Raw genomic sequence first — 19,808 nt, forward strand, 5'->3', positions numbered from 1 at the left:
TGCCATCACCACTACTCACTGCCATGTGAATAGAACTGTTTATGACTGCAATTTCTTTTTTCCTTTTTTTTTTTTTTTTTTTTTTTGTACCTCTGCCCATGATCCCCAATGTTGGCTATAACTGCGTGAATAAAGCAAGGATCAGTGCCTCCTGTGTAACTAGTGCTCCATTGCTTGTGTGTGTTGTGTTCTGTACAATTATTTTCTTGGTGGGACCACTCGGGATGCCATGGTAGTTTCACTCTTTAGTATGTGCTGCTGACTTCAATCACAATTTTCAACTTCATAATGGTGACCTTTACGTGATTTCTAAAGAGCAAAGCTGGGTGTGGTAGGGCACAGTTGTAAACGCCCAGCACTTGGGAGGCATAGTCAGTAGCATTAAGACTTTGTAGCCAACCTGCATCAACAAAGTAAGTACGAAAGAGACTGATGTATTTGCAACATTCCCAATGCTCTCTTTTGTCTTTTAGGGATTGCATGTATATGGTATACATACATAAAGACAGACAGGTAAAACAAAACACTCGTACACATAAAAACATGAAAACCTTTTTAATCTAATGTGAAAGGGGGCCTAGGCATGCATAGCCTGTGACCAGCAACCCAGTCAAAGATGTAAATATGGTACAACAGAATTATAAGTTTATTTTAAAACATGACATTTTATATTTCATGCAACATGGGGTTCACAGCTACCCTTTTGTTGGAATGTCAGTGAGTGGAACATGCCTGAAACCTAAGGCAGCAGGATTAATGGTTGCCCATATTACCATGGAAAAATTAGGGAGGAGTGGAGAAGAATGTAGAGGGACAGGCATTAAAGGGAGTTAAGCAAAGAACACTGGGAATGCAGAGGAAGGCCCAAGAGACTAAAAAAAATCAGCAACAGAATTTTCAGTCATGAAGGCTTCAAGTAGAGTTACATTATAACTCTCAAGTGACATGATCTTAGGCAATTGTCAGTTCCCAGTATATATTAACAGGATGCGCATTTCCGATAAGCAAGTAAGCAGTACCTGTGAAGAATTTAGCAGACTACCCATGAAATCTCCATCCTCCCCTCTCTCAGTACACACATTCTATAGAACCCAGTGCAAAAGCTGAGTATAAACAAAAGTGAGGCATGTGTGGAGGCACATGTCTGTAATCTCAGCACTCAGGAGGCTGAGACAGGCCTTAACAAATCTGAAAACTCAGGTCTGTCCCACACCCAGAATCTATTTTCTATCATATCATACCTTGTAGTCAAAAACTAGGCAGAAGTAGTTCTGTATAGATGGTAGCTAGAACTGGAGATGTTCAATAAGATGTCCAGCAGAGCAGGTTTGCAAACATCAGTAAGAACCCAGGTCCACCTTTGATGAGCTGGAGTCCTAAACTGGGAAGGCCTTTCCCAGAAGGGAACATTCAGTTCCTAAAGAGCAGGCAACTAGTACAGAAACATTTACTGAAATGACCAGGACAGCAGCTAAATCAAGAGGCCATTTCCCAAAACAGTAAAGAAAGAAGGTCAGCAAAATGGAAGTACTGTCCTACAGTCCCATGCTGATGAGACTATTTCTGTTGCCACTCATTGGTACTTGTCAGCCATGAATGGCTGAAAAAGACCTCCTATGGCAGTCTTGAGAATTTAAGTTTGATTTGTTCAGATGGGAAATAATAGATAAAATTGGTAACATAGAAGATCTGTGTACAATCTCCCAAGCTTAAAGCTAGTGAGACAACTAGGCAAATGTTCAAGATAAGCAGACATCTCTTGAACCCCACAGACAAATCACCTTTTAAAGCCCCCGCCCCCAAAGACTTAAGCAAATTGTCTCAAGTAATAAATGGAACAAGCTATAAGAGTATTTGGATACTCTCAAGGTTGTCTAGTTACAAATTCTTCAGAAATGGGGATGGAATGATAATGACTTAGCATTGGCTGCTATTCCAGAGAACCCAGGATTGGTTCCCAGCACCCTTGTGGTAGCTCAAAACCATCTGTAGCTCCTCCATTTTCAGGGGATCCAGTACCCTCTGTAGGCACTAGGCACAGAAGTATTGTAGATATTAATGCAGGCAAAACACTCATACACATAAAATTTAAATCTTACTGGGTTTTGCAGTTAAAATATTATATTTTGTAAATTGTTCATATTTAAAGAAAAAATTTTAAGGTTTTTACAAATATGTAAGTGTTCTTATTTTTATGGAACTATAACAAAATTGTATAAATGCTTAGTAAAAATCTGTTCCTTTCTTAATAGTTAAAATTAGAAATAACAAGCCGGGCGTGGTGGCGCATGCCTTTAATCCCAGCACTCAGGAGGCAGAGGCAGGAGGATTTCTGAGTTCCAGGACAGCCAGGGTTATACAGAGAAAACCCTGTCTCAAAAAAACAACTCTGGGGTTTCCATGAAGGATATTCATAGAATGCCTGGCTTAAAGGGCTTTTGGCTGTAACAATGAATAAAAGCTCTTAATGCCCACTGGGGCTATGATCTTAAAATATCTCAGGTAAATTCTGATGTTTGCCTTGGTCTGGAGTGTTTGATGTCACATCTGTCATCAAAACCTGTATGAAACTTTAACATGGTAACTCACTTGTTCAAAATAGTACTGCTGGTCTCTTATAGGGTTAGCACTCTCTAATTTAACCCTGCCTTCCAGGTTGGGTGTAGATGATCAGACCTTGAGTTTTTATACTTGCTAGGTGGATGCTGTCCTACACCCTCAACCTAACCCATATTCCTGCGATCCTGGATGGCACATCTATCTAACTGAATAAGGAGAGCATGTAGATTAGTTAACACTTTCTGGGCTACTTGTGGCTTTTTGATCTGCTTAGTTCAGATGGTCTGGTCTATGGGGACCCTGGATAAGGAACATACTCTAAATTCTTGGTATACGTTCTCCTGGTAGTCAGCCTTCTGCACTGTACCCTCTCAAGTTAAATGTCTACAGTCATCTGCAGAACCTTGTCTTTCTTTAGCTCATGTGACAGACACATGATCGTAACGGGACTATAAACTTAAGATGTGTTAATTGCCAGTATGCCCAAAATGGCAGTGATGGAGTAGAACAAATGGCCCACGTTTACCAAAAGGGGAAAAGCCTTTTCGACTCTATAGGGATATTTGTATTTTATAGAAAAGGGGGTCTAGACAGAATGAAAAATAAAGCCTAGTAGGATAGCTAGCAACAACAAAAGACAAGCCTACCTTGTTAGGAAGTGACATAAAGTTCCAAGAAGCTGAAGAGAGGACAAATTCTAATAAACGAAAAGTCCATCATTCTAAGGCAGCAGAGAAAGTGGAGAATTCTTGAATCCTTTGAGCCAAAAACCAGACTAAGAAGCTGAACGAAGAGGAGGCTGTGGCCAACTGCTGGGTGACAGATGGGCTATGACTGCTTGGCGCCAGCTCAGCACCTGCACAGTTACCTTATTTTAACCTTATTTACTGTTTGTCTTTGTTTATTGAAACAGAGTCTCTTATAATTGTAGGCTAGCCTCAAACTTGTTATATAACCAAGGTGACCTTGAACTTTGGGTTCTCCTGCCTCTATCTAACCAGTTCTGGGATTACAGTTCCATGCTACTTGAGCAGCTTAAAAAAACAAACAAGCAAAACCCTGTTACATTACCATTTTGGAAGAAATAAAGCTATTTCTTGCTGCAAGCAATTTAGATTCTAGAGTTGCATCAAAGGTCTAAAAATGACAGGTACATTTATAGGTTGTTGTTGAAACAAGGTCTCATGTAGTCCTGACCAGTTATGAACTAACTGATCCTTCTCCTTCTCTCTCTCTTAGTGCTGGGATTATAGGCATTTGCTATCAAACTTAACTTTAATCATTTTAGCAAAGGAATACTGGTGCTAATGGATCAGTATTGGACAAGAAAGTGTTCCCTGGAGAAGAGAAGTTAGTGGAGAATAAGTGTTCAATATAGCAGCTTTCTGGTGGGCAGGAGCCAGGAGACCTGTACCAGATTGGCCTGTGCTGCATTTTCCTGACTGATGATTGATGTGGGAGGATCCATCCCAGTGTGGGCAACTATAAGAAAGCAGGCTGGGGCTGGTGAGATGGCTCAGTGGGTAAGAGCACCCGACTGCTCTTCCAAAGGTCCAGGGTTCAAATCCCAGCAACCACATGGTGGCTAACAACCATCCGTAACGAGATCTGGCGCCCTCTTCTGGAGTGTCTGAAGACAGCTACAGTGTACTTACATATAATAAATAAATAAATCTTAAAAAAAAAAAAAAAAAAAAAAAGGAAAGAAAGCAGGCTGAGCAAGCCATGAGGAGCAAACCTTTAAGCAGCACTCCTCCATGGCCTTCATCATCAGTTCTTGCCTCCAGGTTCCTACCCTGACTTTCCTTAGTAATAGACTGCTTCCTGGAAGTAGAAGATAAAATTATCCTGTTCTTCCCAAGTTGCTTTTGGTCATAGTGTTTTATCATAGAAATACAGTGAGAAGACTCAGTAGGTAAAGTTGTTTCCTGTGCAAGCCTGACAATCTCCAAAGCCCACCTAAGGGTGAAAAGAGCAAACTGTCTCCACAGAGCTGTCCTTTGACCTCTACAGATAGTGTGGCACACACATGTCTACCACCTATTACCATGTAACACATGTAAACAAAATAAACAAGCAAACCATTCCACCTCAGAGCATATTTGGATCCAATCTCTTTATTGTCAGGTTCCCCCCACCCTTCCCACCCTCCCCCCTTTACTTTCAAACCTATAGAAAAACCCCAAGCCTGGGAATGTCCTGGGGAAGAAGAGCAGAGTGTTTCTGCCCCTTGGCCCAGGCAGTGCAGACAGGAAGAATGCATGGGGTTAAGGGTAGGCCAGTAACTCCACTTGCAAAGGATGTAGCACTCACTGGCTAGGATGCATGGGGAGAGGAGTTACTGCTGCCAGCTTTCCTCTGGTACCCGCTATAGACTGGCATCCAGAGATGGGTGCCTGACTTGAGGCCTGAGACAGTGATGCCCTTCTGCTGGTGGCCAATGCTCCTGTTAAGCTGAAAAAGAAAGAAAGGAAACACTAAGGCTGAGCGGAAGAAACCCTTTGATCACAGGATAAGGAATAGGGTATTTTATATACTGTCTGCCCAACTTTCTGACCATATATTAATCAATCATGGGAAAGACAACTCCTGCCCTGCGCCTCTCTCTATCTCCCCCATCTAAGCCTCAATACATAACATGAACTAGCTCCACAATGTATAATAAACAGCTTTTTAGGTAAAAATAAATTCATTAAGTTCCAAGAGGAAAGACTTGCATGGAGAATTTCCTGAACTCATCTGTATGCTCTTACTGGTAGTGATCCTTATTACAAATGCATGATCACTGAGACACCTCTCCAGTTACTATCTTGGAATTTCATGGGATATACTGATATTTCATTGTACTTTTCAATGTCTGCATTTCTACTTCCGATACATACAATGCTAATCTTGCAGAGTAGAAGGCAATCAGATAAGCAACAGCTGTTATACAGGAATGCTACAGGATCAAGTTGAACCCCTTACTCTAGCCCAGAAGATATTAACTAGTCATCCCCTCTGAAGATGAGTGACACCTTCGCCTGCTCTTCAGGGCTAGTCTACAGAATTTGTCCTTACTGCATCCTGAAGACTGTCACAACGCTCTGCTCACATAATGGCTGTCTGCTCTCCCCCTGTGGAATGCTTCTCCCGTAGTAATACACAGATTAAGCTGCACAACGCTTCTTCCACCACCCCCAGCCTGCGGTTTCCTCTATAGTCACTCGGTTCACAAGGGAACCTTTTCTAGGTGGTCCTGATATGCATAGGCACAGGCTGCATGTGAGGACCTTCAATTGTGGCATAGTATGGCCCTCTAAACCCACGTCAGGGAAGTTGCAGCCTCTACTTTACTCTTTTCCTGTGTTTGCTAGCACCCCTGCCCCATACCTGCTTACTGCAAGGCTCCATCTTCTGCATCTGTGTCCTGGCTGTGCTCCTGAGAGGAACAAGACAAACACAAATCACTCACTGCAGGTTCCCAAGTTCTGTCCTGAGCCATCTGTTCAGGAAGGTTCTATGGCTCAGAGTGCTACCTGGAGGACAGAAAGGTGGTCCAGCTAAAGGAAATCAGCCAATAAAACTGGCTTAGAAACCCGAGAGGGTCATTTGAAGATCCTACAGGAAAAGGGGAGAGACCAGTCATGGGGTGGAATTTGCTGGTGTAAGAGGAACACATTAATAGGCACGGAAAGAGTGTGCATTACAGTAAAGTGAAAGTCATACTGGATCAGCAGGCTACCCAACATTGGGGTACTTTTAAAGACCTCTTTAGAGCTTTTACAGAGAATAAGATGAAATACTAGGCTAGGTGTTTCTTGTTTTTTATTTTGTTTTTAATTGGCTAGAAGTCTTTTTTTTTTAATTAGATATTTACATTTACATTTCAAATGCTATCCCGAAAGTCCCCTATACCCTCCCCGCGCCCTGCTCCCCAACCCACCCACTCCTGCTTCCTGGCCCTGGCATTGCCCTGTACTGGGGCATATGATCTTCGAAAGACCAAGGGCCTCTCCTTCCAATGATGGCCGACTAGGCCATCTTCTGCTACATATGCAGCTAGAGACACAAGCTCTGGGAGTACTGGTTAGTTCATATTGTTGTTCCTCCTATAGGGTTGCAGACTCCTTCAGCTCCTTGGGTTCTTTCTCTAGCTCCTGTTTTGTTTTTAAAATAGTGTGAAATAGAGTTTATTTGAGACAGGGAGTGAGAGACGGTGTGTGTGTGTGTGTGTGTGTGTGTGTGTGTCAAGGCTGACCAGGAACATGTGGAGGTGGGAAGGGGTGAGGGGAGAGAGGAAGAAAGGGGTCAGAGAGAAAAGAGAGTCAGGGAGAAGGGACAGAGGAGAGTGAGAGAAGTGACAGAGCTAGGCTAGGTTTTAAAAAATAAACGAGAAACAGCTGGCTATAAGTAGTATTTATGCCATCACAGCTAAAGCCAATCGTCATCCTGGACCCCAGCAGTGATTAAAAGGAAAAGCCCCAGTGAAGTTGTGGATCATTACAGGCATTGCTTTACTTGCTGTAAGGTCCTGAGCAAGAGACCTGGTAACTTCAGCTTCTTCACAGGGTAAATGTGGCCATTCTAATCTAATGAGTAGTTCAGGACTGTTATTATTAAGGTTAAATTACAAAGTATAGGCTGGCAAGATGGCTCAGCGGGTAAGAGCACTGACTGCTCTTCCGAAGGTCCTGAGTTCAAATTCCAGAAACCACATGGTGGCTCACAACCACCTGTAATGAGATCTGATGCCCTCTTCTGGTGAAGACAGCTACAGTGTACTTGGATATAAATAAATAAATAAATCTTTAAAAGCAAAAACAAAAACCCAAAGTGTAACAGTCAACTTAGGAGTTTGCTCCTTTAAACAAGATAGCTTGTTAGAAAAGCTTGAAAGGCAATAGCTTTTAGAAAACTAGGATGTAAAATTAAATCCCCATTTTCCCTCGGCTTCCCTGAGAAGCTATGCGCTGTGTACTTTCTAGGCCCAATTCTCCTCCTCTTCAACACACCCAGAGCTGACAAAAGATTTGGGCCCTAGCTTTGCCAAGCTCTGCCCCAGTCTTCAGTGGGGCTTCAGAGCAGCAACTCAAACAGTGAACTACACACTGCTCATTCTTCCCTACTCCTCATAGGACTGAGGCTCTAGAAAGCAGAAAGGAGGGAGCTCACACGGAGCAGCCATTTTGACAGCCCAGCCCTTCCAGGTCATACACGTAGCCAGACCCTTACCAGCTCCTCCTCGCTATGTGTTAGCAGTCCCTCCTCATCACCATCATCTCGAGTTTGGACTTCTCCTTGGGGTGTGCCTGCCTCAGAAGCCGTGTCTTCTTGGGGCGCTGGTGGCCGGCTGCTGCTGCAGCTCCCGCTGCCACCGCCGCTGCTGCCACCACCAACATTGCTACTGCCGCCTCCACCACTGCTGCTGCCTCCTCCACCACTGCTGCTGTCACCCTTCTTCTTGCCATCTTGAAGGATAAAAGAAGTGGGAAAGGGACAAACTTCAGCTGGGGCAGCCCGCTCAGCACACCTCGGTGAGAGCTGTCCACTCCACAGCAGGATCTCACAGCCCCTAACCCTTGGGCACTGTCTTCCCCAGGCTGCCCTCAAAGCTGACCTGGGTTGGCCTTCTGTTCCTCAGCAATCTGTTCCAAGCGACCCAACAGGGCATCGATGTTGGACTTGATCTGTGTCAGCTCTGTTTTGATGGTCTGTAGCTCACTGCTCTTTACTGAGAATAGAGAGGAGACAGGATTATCACTTAGGGACGTGATGCAGACAAACCCCAGCCTCATTCTGTCAACTAGAGTGGCTATTATTTTTCTGGTTCTTTTCTGCCCAGGAAAAGGTCTCTTCTTCAGAGAATTGAGAGGCCATCCATACAATGCCAAGCCCATACATATGAACCTGGCCACTTGAGACCTCTCAATCCTATGGGGACTACAGATGACTAGGAATGTAAGTGGTAGATGTTCCTATAAACACCTACGTAATGGCATGTGTCTTAGCTGTGTTATATAGGGTGGGGTCTGTTTTTAAAGGTACAGGAGGTCTTTTGCAATTAGATTTCCTGGATGTCTGAATGAAATATACAGAGACCAGAATAAAACTGCCCTTACTTTCTCCTTACTAGATAAAAAAAATATTGCTATTTCTTCAGTGGGTCTCACACCACAGCACTTGACTTTTTCAGAAGGACTCAGTTGTGTAAGAGCAGTAACTTCAACTGTGGATTTGTTCCTTTATTTTATTTTTAATTTATTTCTGTATTTTTTAAATGCCAGTGTGCCCTGTATGTGCACTTGTACTCAAAAATAGAGCATCTGATCCCTTTATAGTTGGTCATAATCCATCATGTGGTTGCTGGGAATTAAACTCAGAACCTCTGGAAGAGTAGCCAGTGTTCTTTTCTGCTAAGCCATCTCACCAGCCCTGAGCCTTTATTTTTTTCAATGTTAAGAAAGTATGCTTTACTGGGGGCTTGGGGGTGGAGGGAGTTTGCTGGTCTTTAATCCCAGTAATCAGGAGGCAGAGGCAGGCAGATCTCTGTGAGTTCAAGGCCAGCCTGATCTACAGAGTGAGTTCCAGGATAGCCAGGGATACAGAGAGAAACCAGGTTTCAAAAATAAAACAAATGAACAAATAAAACAACAACAATAAGCGTGATTCTAGGGCCTGGAGAGGTGATTCAGTGGCTAAGAGCACTGGCTGCCCTTATAGAGGACCTGAGTTTCCCAAGTTACCCGTAACTCCAGTCAGGGGGAGACTTGTCACCTGCTTCTTGCCTCCCAGGCACTGCATATAAATGGTGCAGAGACATATATGCAGGCAAAACATCCATATGCATAAAATAAAACATTAAAAAAAATAAATTGTTAAAAATGGAATTCTATCATTTTAGTGGTGGTAAAAGCCAAACCATCTAGCTCAGGGGTTCTCGACTCCTGATGCTGCAAGTGACCCCCAACCATAAAATTACTTTATTGCTACCTTATGCCTGTAATTTTGCTACTTTTATGAACTGTAATGTGAATATCTGCTATGCAGGATATGCAACCCTAAAAGGAGTCAACAATTCACAGGTTGAGAACCACTGATCTAGAAAGATTAAAACATGTCATCACAATGTAGTTGTGCACATCTTTAATCCCAGAACTCAGGAGACAAAGGCAAAAGAATCTTTATAAGTTTTAGGTAGTCTCGCTTACATCGTGAGTTCCAGGCCAGCTAGAGATACACAGATAAAAATAAAAAACTAGATGTTACCCACACTTGATTTTGGCTGAGCCAGTAGTGACAGCTGTGGAGCGGGCAAAGAGCTTGACAGGTATCGTAGTTTTGACACGGCGAACCAAAGGGACTGTAACACGGGGTCGCTTCACTGGAACTGCCCTGGGCACAGGCACTGGAGAAAGGCGGCCTCGATAATCAAACAGCCTGTGAAGGTAAATAGACCAGAGGCTGCAGCATGGCCTGTGACTACCAGTAGGCACTAGAACACTAGCTTTACCTGTGTAGCCTGTGAGGGCCAGGGAGGAATCGTCTTCCAAGAAGCCCTGGTGTGAGAAGGGCTTTCTTGAGCCTGAAGGCTGATGAAATCCTTACTATTTCCACCTGACTCCCAGCCAAGCCAAGAGAAGCAGTGTAGGAACAAACAGCTCAGTGTCAGAAAGGAGCCTGTCCTGAAGTCACTGAGGCCTGCCCTCTACTCACAATTGCCACCCATCAGTTTGTAAATCTCACAACAGCATGAGCTTCCATCCTTTGAACCTTGGTTTTCCCAACTACTTAGTGAGGATGGCTATTCACAGTCTACCTGTGTGTACAGTAAGGGTAGAACATGAGAACCTGGTTAAAAACACCTGAGAAGGTATAACAAGTGAAATCCAGGACACCGGGGAACTGATTACCCAACAGAGAAGCCCAGGACTCTAGACTCTAAGGCCTTTCTTTCCTGTGGACCACTTCAGCACACTTTTTCTTCAGATACAGGCCAAGAACTTAACAGCATTTCAAGGGTGGGCATATAAATTAGATCCAAAGCTTCCAGACTGTGTGTTCTCACGCTAGTATCATCAAAACCTGGCCCTCTCCAGAAGGGCTACTTTTTCTGAATACAAGACAGAAACTTAGAAGACTAAGCAGGGAGCTCTCCCACCACATCTGCTATTACCACGGTTCTGAAGGGAACCACAGCCTTGGTCAGGAACTATTTTCTGAATTAGTCATGGTAGCTGCCATCAGTATAAAACTCAGAAAGTCCCATTTTTTGGTGTTCTCTTCGAAGAGTCCTGCAACTGGTGGCAGATGGTGATCAGTCTCTGGGAATGAATGCAATACCTGATCCTGCATTTGACCTGACCCACAAGAGGAGGTGATGACTCTGGCCTTGGTCAGAAATCACAGAACCATAGAATCCCAGAGACACAGGAGCCCTGAGAGATCACTTGGTGTAAGCCTGTCTTACTGACTAGTAGAATGGGAATTTGCCAAACAGGATAATCCATTCACTGGCAGAGTTTAGATTAGCATGCAATCTCCTGCCTTCTGGGTTCTAGCACTTTCCACTGTAAAATAATTTACATTATTTACTGAAAACACTCACAGCAGAGAAAATGGTTCAGAAAGGTTCTTTTCCCTAGGCTGTCTGAGGGAGAAAGAAGGAAGAAGAGGTCTGACTCAATCTTTACTACAACTTCTAGTCAAGACCGGGTCAGGGGCTGGTGTTGTGATTAGTCTTGTCATCTCTGTACTCAACAGGCAGATGCAGGAGGATAATGAGTTTGAAAACTGTTCTCAACAAACAAACGTGTCTGGGGCTACATTAAGCCCATAGCTTCAAGGTAAGACTGGGGCTAGAAGACAGACGACAACCTATCAGGGACTAATTCAGGCCTCCAGTGATGATGGCCTCTCAGTAATAAGTAAGGGTCAGAATAAACTATCTGTAGGCTTTCTTTTTGGCTGGGCAATCAATTACAGAGGCTCAGACTAAATAAGGGGCTCAAGAACTACCTGTGAAGGCACTGTGCTAGGTTTTGTATTCCAATTGCCCTGTGTGTCCATCTCTTAGGTATACACTCCCCGACTCTACAGAACTAGGAGGTGGCAAGGCAGTCAAAGTGTGAGACTTTGGTGTGATGTAAGAGCTCTGGTTTGAGCACTTACAGAATGAGACCCTAGTCCTAGCTCTGTCACTGATCTGTGAAGCAACCTTGAAGCAAAGACCCATTCACACTTCTATGCTTCAGTTCCCAATTGGAGACTTTGTAAGCTATATCATCAGACTCTCAAGACCCTTCCAGTTTGGCTGTTTAATACCTGAACATGCCCCTTCCCTGCTCACCTGGCACAGAAGTAGTCTTGGTAGTAATCATAGTCAAAGCTGTGGCCACTGGGAAAACAAAGGGAGATGGCTACTCAGCCTACTTCTCCACAGGTCCTCATCTCCAAAAGTCGTCCTAAATTCTAAGCTCAGCACACTGTCACTATCAGCATTTACTCCCTCTGTGAAGAGGGACCACCCGTGCATGCAAACAGACATAGAGCCCCACCTGTAGATGGCAGTTGCTGCTCTCTTTAGCCCCTTGGGTCTGTTAGGCTTGGGCTCTCCAGCCATGTTGATGTCTGTGTGAGAGGAGAAACAGAGTCGGAATGCTGATGTGGCAGTGGTATGTCCACACATCATCATCATGCCTCCATGTGTTTACACAGTGCACACATGGAACTGAGGTAGCCAAAGATCTTCATACATTTAATATTCAAACATCAGAAGAACACCCAGACATCACATGTATATACCTGGCTGCATATTCATATACATTCTGACACATACGTAAGTCTTCACATACCATATATGCCATATAAATACAAGTTTTCAATTAGGTTAATATAAATTAGGTATATGTGAACACATACACACATTCATATATACATATCCAGGTAAGAAAGTCATATACATAGATAACATCTGTACTCAATATAGTCAGACTGCCTACAGACAATGAAGCCAATGAATATTCATGGGTATTACACTGAACATCTCTATACCTAGGATAGTACTTAGCCTATAAGATCAAGAAATATTCAGAAAAAAATATATACACACACACACACACACAAGCACATTTGCTTCCACACTCACAAATATTCTCACACATACTAAACTTCTTTGTGCAAAAGTGTATATGCTCACATATTCTCTATACATTCAATCACTTCACATATATCATGTTCACTAGTACATATAGATATCCCTTCTAAAACACAAGAAAATCTGTGAGTATGTGTGGGCACAGACACAGACACAGACACACACAGACACACAAAGACACACACACACACTGTACAGTAGATACCAACACAGTTATTTCATGGGTATGTGATGAATAATGGCAAGAGTAGGTATCTTCCCTTTAGTCTTTGTATTCATAGCTTTCAGAAAGGGTTCTAATCCACATCTTCTGTAGACTGGGTTAATAAGCCATACTAACTCATTTTGTTCCCTTTCTATGGAGAATCTAGATTTTAACTGGAACCATAGAGCTTGTTATTAAGAGACTACAAGACAAGATCAGTGAGTACACTGCTCAGCCCACATCTGAGAAGCTGCTTCTTGCAATACCCAGGAATTAACACGGAGACCCACAACTGGACAGTGTGAGACTTTGGAGCACTCAGTTCTAAATGGGATCAAATCACTCCCCTCAAGGCACAGGGATCTACGCAGAAGAGAAGGTCTAAAAGATTGTAAGAGTCAGAGGTGATAGATGACTCCAGACAAACAGGGTCTTCTAGACACAACAGGACTAACTGCACATATGAACCCACAGAGACTGGCAGCACACATGGACCTACATAGGTTCCAGCCCAACTGGGCTGTAGCACTAAGGGGTTAAGTGGAAAAGGTTCCTTACCCAACCCAAGAAGCTATGTGTAATTGGTATCTCTTGGCAAAAGGAAAAGTCAGTGACCTATCAACCACACACCAGGACAGGCCCCACGTCCTGGAGCAACTGGCCAACACAAAAATAAATCTGTTTGTTTGTGAGGAGGGAACTTTTGATTTTTATTTGGCATTTTTGTCTATTTGACTTTTTTGTTTTTATTCATTTCTTTCTTTTTTAAGAGAAAGGAAAAGAAAACCAAAGTTGGATGGATAGGTAGATCTAGGACGAGTTGGGGAAGGGAAAAATACTCAAAAGATATTGTATGAAAAAAAAAAATTTTAAGTTAAAATAAAGAGGGGGGGAGCCAGTGGGAAACGTTATCTGTCTAGTCAGCCTGATCCTTGAATCCACATAAAAGTGGAGAGAACCAACTCCATAAAGTTGTCCTCTGGCCTCCATACAGGATCACAGTTCACACACACATATGCACATGTGTACGCACACTCACTTGTTCTTTTGAGGCAGGGTCCCTTGTGTAGCCTTGGCTCATCCTGAACTCAGAGAGATATCCACTTGCCCTCCCTAGTGCTGGGATTAAAGGCGTGTGCTATCATGCCCAGAAGCACAACTAAAAAGGGGGCGGTGAGGCACTGAGAAAGCAAGTTTATATTTTAAAATATAATTTCTATCTGTTGAAAATTTAAAGTCTCGGTAGCAGCTACTCAGAGGACAGAAAGACATTGAGCTTACCCAGGGTCTGTCCAGCCAGCACCCGCCCATTCTCTCCCAGCACAGCTGCCCGGGCATGGCGCTCATTGGCATACTGGACAAAAGCATAGCCTTTGTGCACAGAGCAACCAGCCACACGGCCATACTTGGAAAAGATGGTCTCCACATCCGACTTCTTCACCACAGCTGTGTTTAGATTTCCGATGAAGACCCGAGAGTTGATGGACTTAGGGTCATTCTTGTTGGTTACATTGCTGGTCTGAATCTTCAAGGACATGGTGTCCACCTGAAAAGAGAATGAATGTCAATGTGAAACTGGGTTCCCAGGCTAGGCTCAGTTCCGTTCATGGCCCACATCTTTACTAACCTGGATTGCTCCTTGCCTTGCTACACAGTCTCATCCCTATGTGTACTGGCTATTTTTGTGTCAACTTGACACAGCTGGAGTTATCACAGAGAAAGGAGCTTCAGTTGAGGAAATGCCTCCATGAGATCCAACTGTAAGGCATTTTCTCAATTAGTGATCAAGGGGGAAAGGCCCCTTGTGGGTGGGACCATCCCTGGGCTGGTAGTCTTGGGTTCTATAAGAGAGTAGGCTGAGCAAGCCAGGGGAGGCAAGCCAGTAAAGAACATCCCTCCATGGCCTCTGCATCAGCTCCTGCTTTCTGACCTGCTTGAGTTCCAGTCCTGACTTCCTTTGGTGATGAACAGTAGTATGGAAGTGTAAGCCGAATAAACCCTTTCCTCCCCAACTTGCTTCTTGGTCATGTTTGTACAGGAATAGAAACCCTGACTAAAACACTATGGCACCCATCCCTCCCCGTTCATACATCTTGTTTTCTTGTTACTTTACCAAGAGTTGACAATGGCTGCTAATCTTATACTAGGTGCTTTATAACATTCCTTCATTTGGTACTCCCATAATACCACGTGGGAAAAACCAACATTGGAAGATTGTAAGGCTGAGACTCACCAGTCCACTTGATACCAATTTATTTTAACCACATACTTTAAAAATATTTATCTCAAATGTTACCCCACTGTAAAGTTAATTTTAATAACTTTCTACAGCTTTTTGTTTTGTTCCGTCAATGTAGAACTGTAGCAAAGAGGATACATGAAAATTTTAAGAGATGCTTGCTAGGAAACAATTCCCTATTATGAAAAATTGTACCTCATCTTACGAACCTAGCCAGAGAAGTCTTCACTGTGCCAGCTATTCTGCAAAAGGTGTGCTTACAGAGGCTTTACCAAGTACTCACTGCCGGCTAAGGGTAGCATATAATACTGAATAAGCCCAAGAACTCATGGGTGAATATAGTTTACTACAGACTCTAGTTTAAAAAAACAAAAACCAAAACCTGGTAGAATTATTAACTTGCTAATAAGAGGTACTTAGACATGTTTAAAACTCATTTCTGTCGACTTCATCACTCTGCTTCCTAGAAGTAAAGCCAATTTAAATACTTAGGATAGCGTGTTTATCTCAGGATGGTCTTTAATAATTTATTGGTTATCCACATTATACTGATTCGAAATCTGTTAGGTTTAGAGACGAGTTAGCAACTTGCTCTTTTGTGGGTATATAGATGTAGGTCATGTAGGTCAGCAGACAAACTTTGGTACCACTCCTCTGTCTACCTGTCTATTGCTTTGTCTTGTAGGACTGTTTTTCACTGTTCTAACGTCACTAAATAGGCCAACCTGCCTGGCCAGCAAGCCTAACTCTGCTTCCTCCAGCACTGGAATTACAATGCATGTCTTAATACCTGACTTTTTAAAATATATGCCCTTAGCCACAATGAAGCACGATTTTAATCCCAGCACTCAGAAGAGGTAGATGAGTTCAAGGACAACCTGGCCCACATATTGAATTCAGGTCAGCCTGGAAAATCCTGTCTTTAAAAAAAAAAAGAAGTCCGAGACTCCAGGCCCTTACTGACCCTCCCTACAAGTACTCTTCAGTCTCTACATTCTCAGAGTCAAGCTATTTAACTCACAAGGCCCCTCTGCAGTGTAGTTACACCTTGGCATAGCCCCAGGAGAAAGAGAAGAAGGAGATGTTAATTCCAGTTTGCAGTTTGGACTTGGCATTTGTACCTACTGGCTGTGTTCTGCCTACTGATGCAGGTTCGTACAATTCCAGTACCATCTAACCAAGCAAAATATGTTTAAATAAATAAATAAATAAATAAAACCTTTCATCAGCCTGCCTGTTTATTATACTTAATATATATAATATACATATATATTACATATATGTATATTATATATATATATATTTTTTAAGGGGGTGTCAGAATTAGGTAAGAATGCAAGCTGAAGAAAACTGTTATCTTTCCAATGTCTTCTCTGTATGCTACTTTGTAGACAACCTGCCTTCAAGTTGGCTGGTTCTCACCAGCTGGTGGCACTGTTTTCAAATAAATCACAGGCTGAACCATGGCATCTGATAAGGAAAAGAAACTGCTCCCAGATCTGAGTTCATGATAAACTCAATGGACTGACAGGAGTCAGATGTGTACTATCAAAGCAAGGGGCTCAGAGCTTATCTTGCCGCTACTAACGAAGAGCTGGTGTGATCTTTAGAACTTGGAAGAGACAGGCTCTTGTTAATAAGTTTACTGTTATACCACAATCACCACCATTTATAAAGCAGTGAGGGACACAAAGAAGATTCATTTGATTACCATGAGCACACACCACATTCTGCACAAGCAACAGGAAATGCTGAACAATCCCTATTTTTCAGTTACAACAGTCCTATCGGATACTGAGTCATTCAAAGGTTCCTTGTCCATCCACAAATATAAAGCAACTTTTATAAGGGACCTGTGTGACACTAGAAGACTGATCCTGCTCAAAACTATCAAGTTTTAGCCAGAGAGATGCCACTTTGGAAGGAGAGAGCCATCCAGGCCCAGGGTATGGACTGAGAAAGGAGAGGGAGAGATGATAGTTTAGATATAATGGCAGTAGCTTTGCAATTTATCTGATAGGGACAGGTTAGTTACGGGTCTCCTCAAACTGTTAGGAACCTCTAACACACTGAGGAAGCATTCACTGGTTTGCTGGAGAACAGTCCTTCAGGATTGGCTCTGTCAACCATCTCTTTCCTCATCTGAATTGGGACAATAAATATAAAAACTTTGCAAACTGTGGAGGCTTTTACAAGATCAAATATTAGTACAACTGTATGTCTGTCAATTCTACCAATACCACCACCAATGAGACCATTCTAGAGTTGTGATCAGAATAGAACACATTCTTAGGACACCAAGAAGAGTCAACCATGTCACCCTGTTCTCATCTCTAGAGATGACACAGGAAGTAGCATGTGACTGCAAAGTAGAACATGCTCTGGTATCCAAACCCCAAACTTCCAGTCTGTATCCTCCCAGTTGATTTTTAAGTCTTGTATGATGCTGTGGCATGCAGGCTGCATGTTACTCTGTAGATTTCCTACACCCAAGAGGTCAAATGTCTAGAGAGTTGAACAGTTCAATGGTACTACATATTACCTAGCTTCCAGGCCTAGTTTTCCAAATGTCCACCTCACAAACCAACCATCCCCAGCTTAAAAAACACCCCTATTTTATGCTTTCCCCCCACTTTATCTCCTTTCCGCTTTTTGGGGGGGGGGGGGGGGAGACAGGGTTTCTCTGTATAGCCCTGGCTGTCCTGGAACTCACTCTGTAGACCAGGCTGGCCTGGAACTCAGAAATCCACCTGCCTCTGCCTTCCAAGTGCTGGGATTAAAGGCGTGCGCCACCACTGCCCAGCTCCTTTCCGCTTTTTAAAAAGACAAAGTAGCATGCCTTCAACTTGCTATATAGCCCAGAATGACCTCATCACAAGTACTGGACTACCACATCTAGCCTCTTTCTGGGAATCCTAAAATATCAATATAGTTTTCGACAAACAACTACCTAACTTGATAGTCAAGGGGACTTGACATTCTACAATCAAGACTAATCTGCTGTAAACTGACTGCCTCTAGATTTAAAGCTGCCCACGACTGGACCTGTGCCTTGTTCATCTGCAAGGAGGAGTTGCTACTCTTGGTCTTGTTGCACCAATGCTGCTTAGTTTTAGCCAGTCCACGTGGGTTAGTTCTGGTTCTGTTCTCCTCCCTTTGCCCTTGCTGACCCTAGGACAGCAAGCAGTGAGTAGCTGTCAGTGATATGGGACTATCTCTGGTGAAAGCCAAGCATCAGACGGATCAGTATCTAAGGACTCCTTAGTCCAGAGGTCCTGGTTACCAGGCAGCCATGGATGACAGAACATCTATTAATCTCATTAAACTCATCAGGCCCCCACTCATTAACACTGCTCAAATGATCGTTACTGGCCAGACAGGCCTAATTTCCCAAGTAGTACTGACAATCTCCACTCCCAAGAGAAACCCCAGCTCTCAGTTACCCAAACACAGAAGCACAGGCTGAACTGGCTGCAGACACACGAGGCTCTACTTTGGCTTGTCTGTTCGTGTGACCCAAACAAATCATGCCATTTCCACAAACAATAACAGCCTTATTCTGAAAGCAGAAAGCATCTCCCTAATTATCTTTTCAGACCTGCATTGTGATCAAATAGGCTAATCGATGTGAAAGTGCTCCGCTGCATCTGTAACAAACTGTTCAAAAGATAAGCATTATACCATTTCTATTACTGCCCAATTTCTGTACCTCATATTCAACAACCATTTTTGAGTGTTCCCCATGCTGACCTTGCTGAGGAAAAAAAATAATACTCTTCTTTGTTTGTCAGGAAGCCCTCCTGCACCAAGTATGGTGGCTCATGCCTTTAATCTCAGCAGTAGCTGAGGCCAGAGTAGTTTACACAGTGAGTACCAGGCCAGCCAGGGCTACATAGTGAGATCCTGTCTCAAAAACTAAAAAAAAAAAAAGTCTTTTTTCTGGGAACCTAGTTTTTGATTGTTAGTTTTGTTTTTCCTCAAAACAAAGACAAAATAAAATGAAATAGCAAGACCAACATAAACTTTTGAGTTAGGTAGGATTGAGTTCCAAAACTAGTCCTGTCAACTTGTAAGCTTGGCCATGTCCCTCACACTTATTAGGCTTCAAAATCCTCAATGGTGAAGCTATTCTTCTATGGCCAGAGAGAGTACCCAGGAAGCCAGTGAGATGGCCCAGCTGGTAAAGACACATGCCACCAAGCCAGAAGACCTGTGCTTGTTATATCTGTAGGACATTTACAGGAGAGGAAGAGAACCATTTCTGACCTGCTGTTCTCTGACGTCCACATGTGCACCCACAGACTGACTGACTACATACATATATACATACATACATACATACATACATACATACATGGAATTTTTAAAGAAATTTAAGTCAGAGGTTGGAAAGATGGCTCAATAGTTAAGAACACTGGCTGCTCTTCCGGAGGACCAGGATTCACTTCCCAGCATGCACATGGCCACTCCCACCTGTCTATAACTAGTTCTAGGGTTTCTAGTGCCCTTCCACAGACATACATGCAGGTAAAATCACCAATGAACATAAAATAAAAATTATATATTTTTTAAAAGTTTAAGTATAAAATATTAAGTCAGGCCTGGTGATACACATCTTTAATTTTCAGCACTCTAGAAGCAGAAGCAGGCAGAACTATGTGAGTTAAAGG

General features: G+C 43.1%; 1 protein-coding gene across 7 annotated transcripts in view; it reads right to left on the reverse strand.

The window, feature by feature from the left end:
- Positions 1 to 540: 540 nt before the first annotated feature.
- The window catches only part of Raly (RALY heterogeneous nuclear ribonucleoprotein), an 86,683-nt gene continuing 67,415 nt past the window's right edge, over positions 541 to 19,808 (reverse strand). For 6 of the 7 annotated variants that reach the window (XM_085833120.1, XM_029470189.2, XM_029470188.2 and 3 more), the window contains 8 exons: positions 14,181 to 14,445; positions 12,096 to 12,168; positions 11,888 to 11,935; positions 9,812 to 9,978; positions 8,159 to 8,272; positions 7,774 to 8,009; positions 5,932 to 5,980; positions 541 to 5,013 (listed from right to left, as the gene is read on the reverse strand). In XM_085833120.1, the coding sequence (XP_085689246.1) occupies positions 5,936 to 5,980; positions 7,774 to 8,009; positions 8,159 to 8,272; positions 9,812 to 9,978; positions 11,888 to 11,935; positions 12,096 to 12,168; positions 14,181 to 14,436 (939 nt within the window). In that variant the 5' untranslated portion in view covers positions 14,437 to 14,445 and the 3' untranslated portion in view covers positions 541 to 5,013; positions 5,932 to 5,935. The remainder of the gene's footprint in view (positions 5,014 to 5,931; positions 5,981 to 7,773; positions 8,010 to 8,158; positions 8,273 to 9,811; positions 9,979 to 11,887; positions 11,936 to 12,095; positions 12,169 to 14,180; positions 14,446 to 19,808) is intronic. The other variant, XM_021182726.3, reaches the window with a different exon arrangement.

This window comes from Mus caroli, unplaced genomic scaffold (genome assembly GCF_978045245.1).
Source record: "Mus caroli unplaced genomic scaffold, Mus_caroli_1 scaffold_2, whole genome shotgun sequence".
Taxonomy (NCBI): Eukaryota; Metazoa; Chordata; class Mammalia; order Rodentia; family Muridae; genus Mus; species Mus caroli.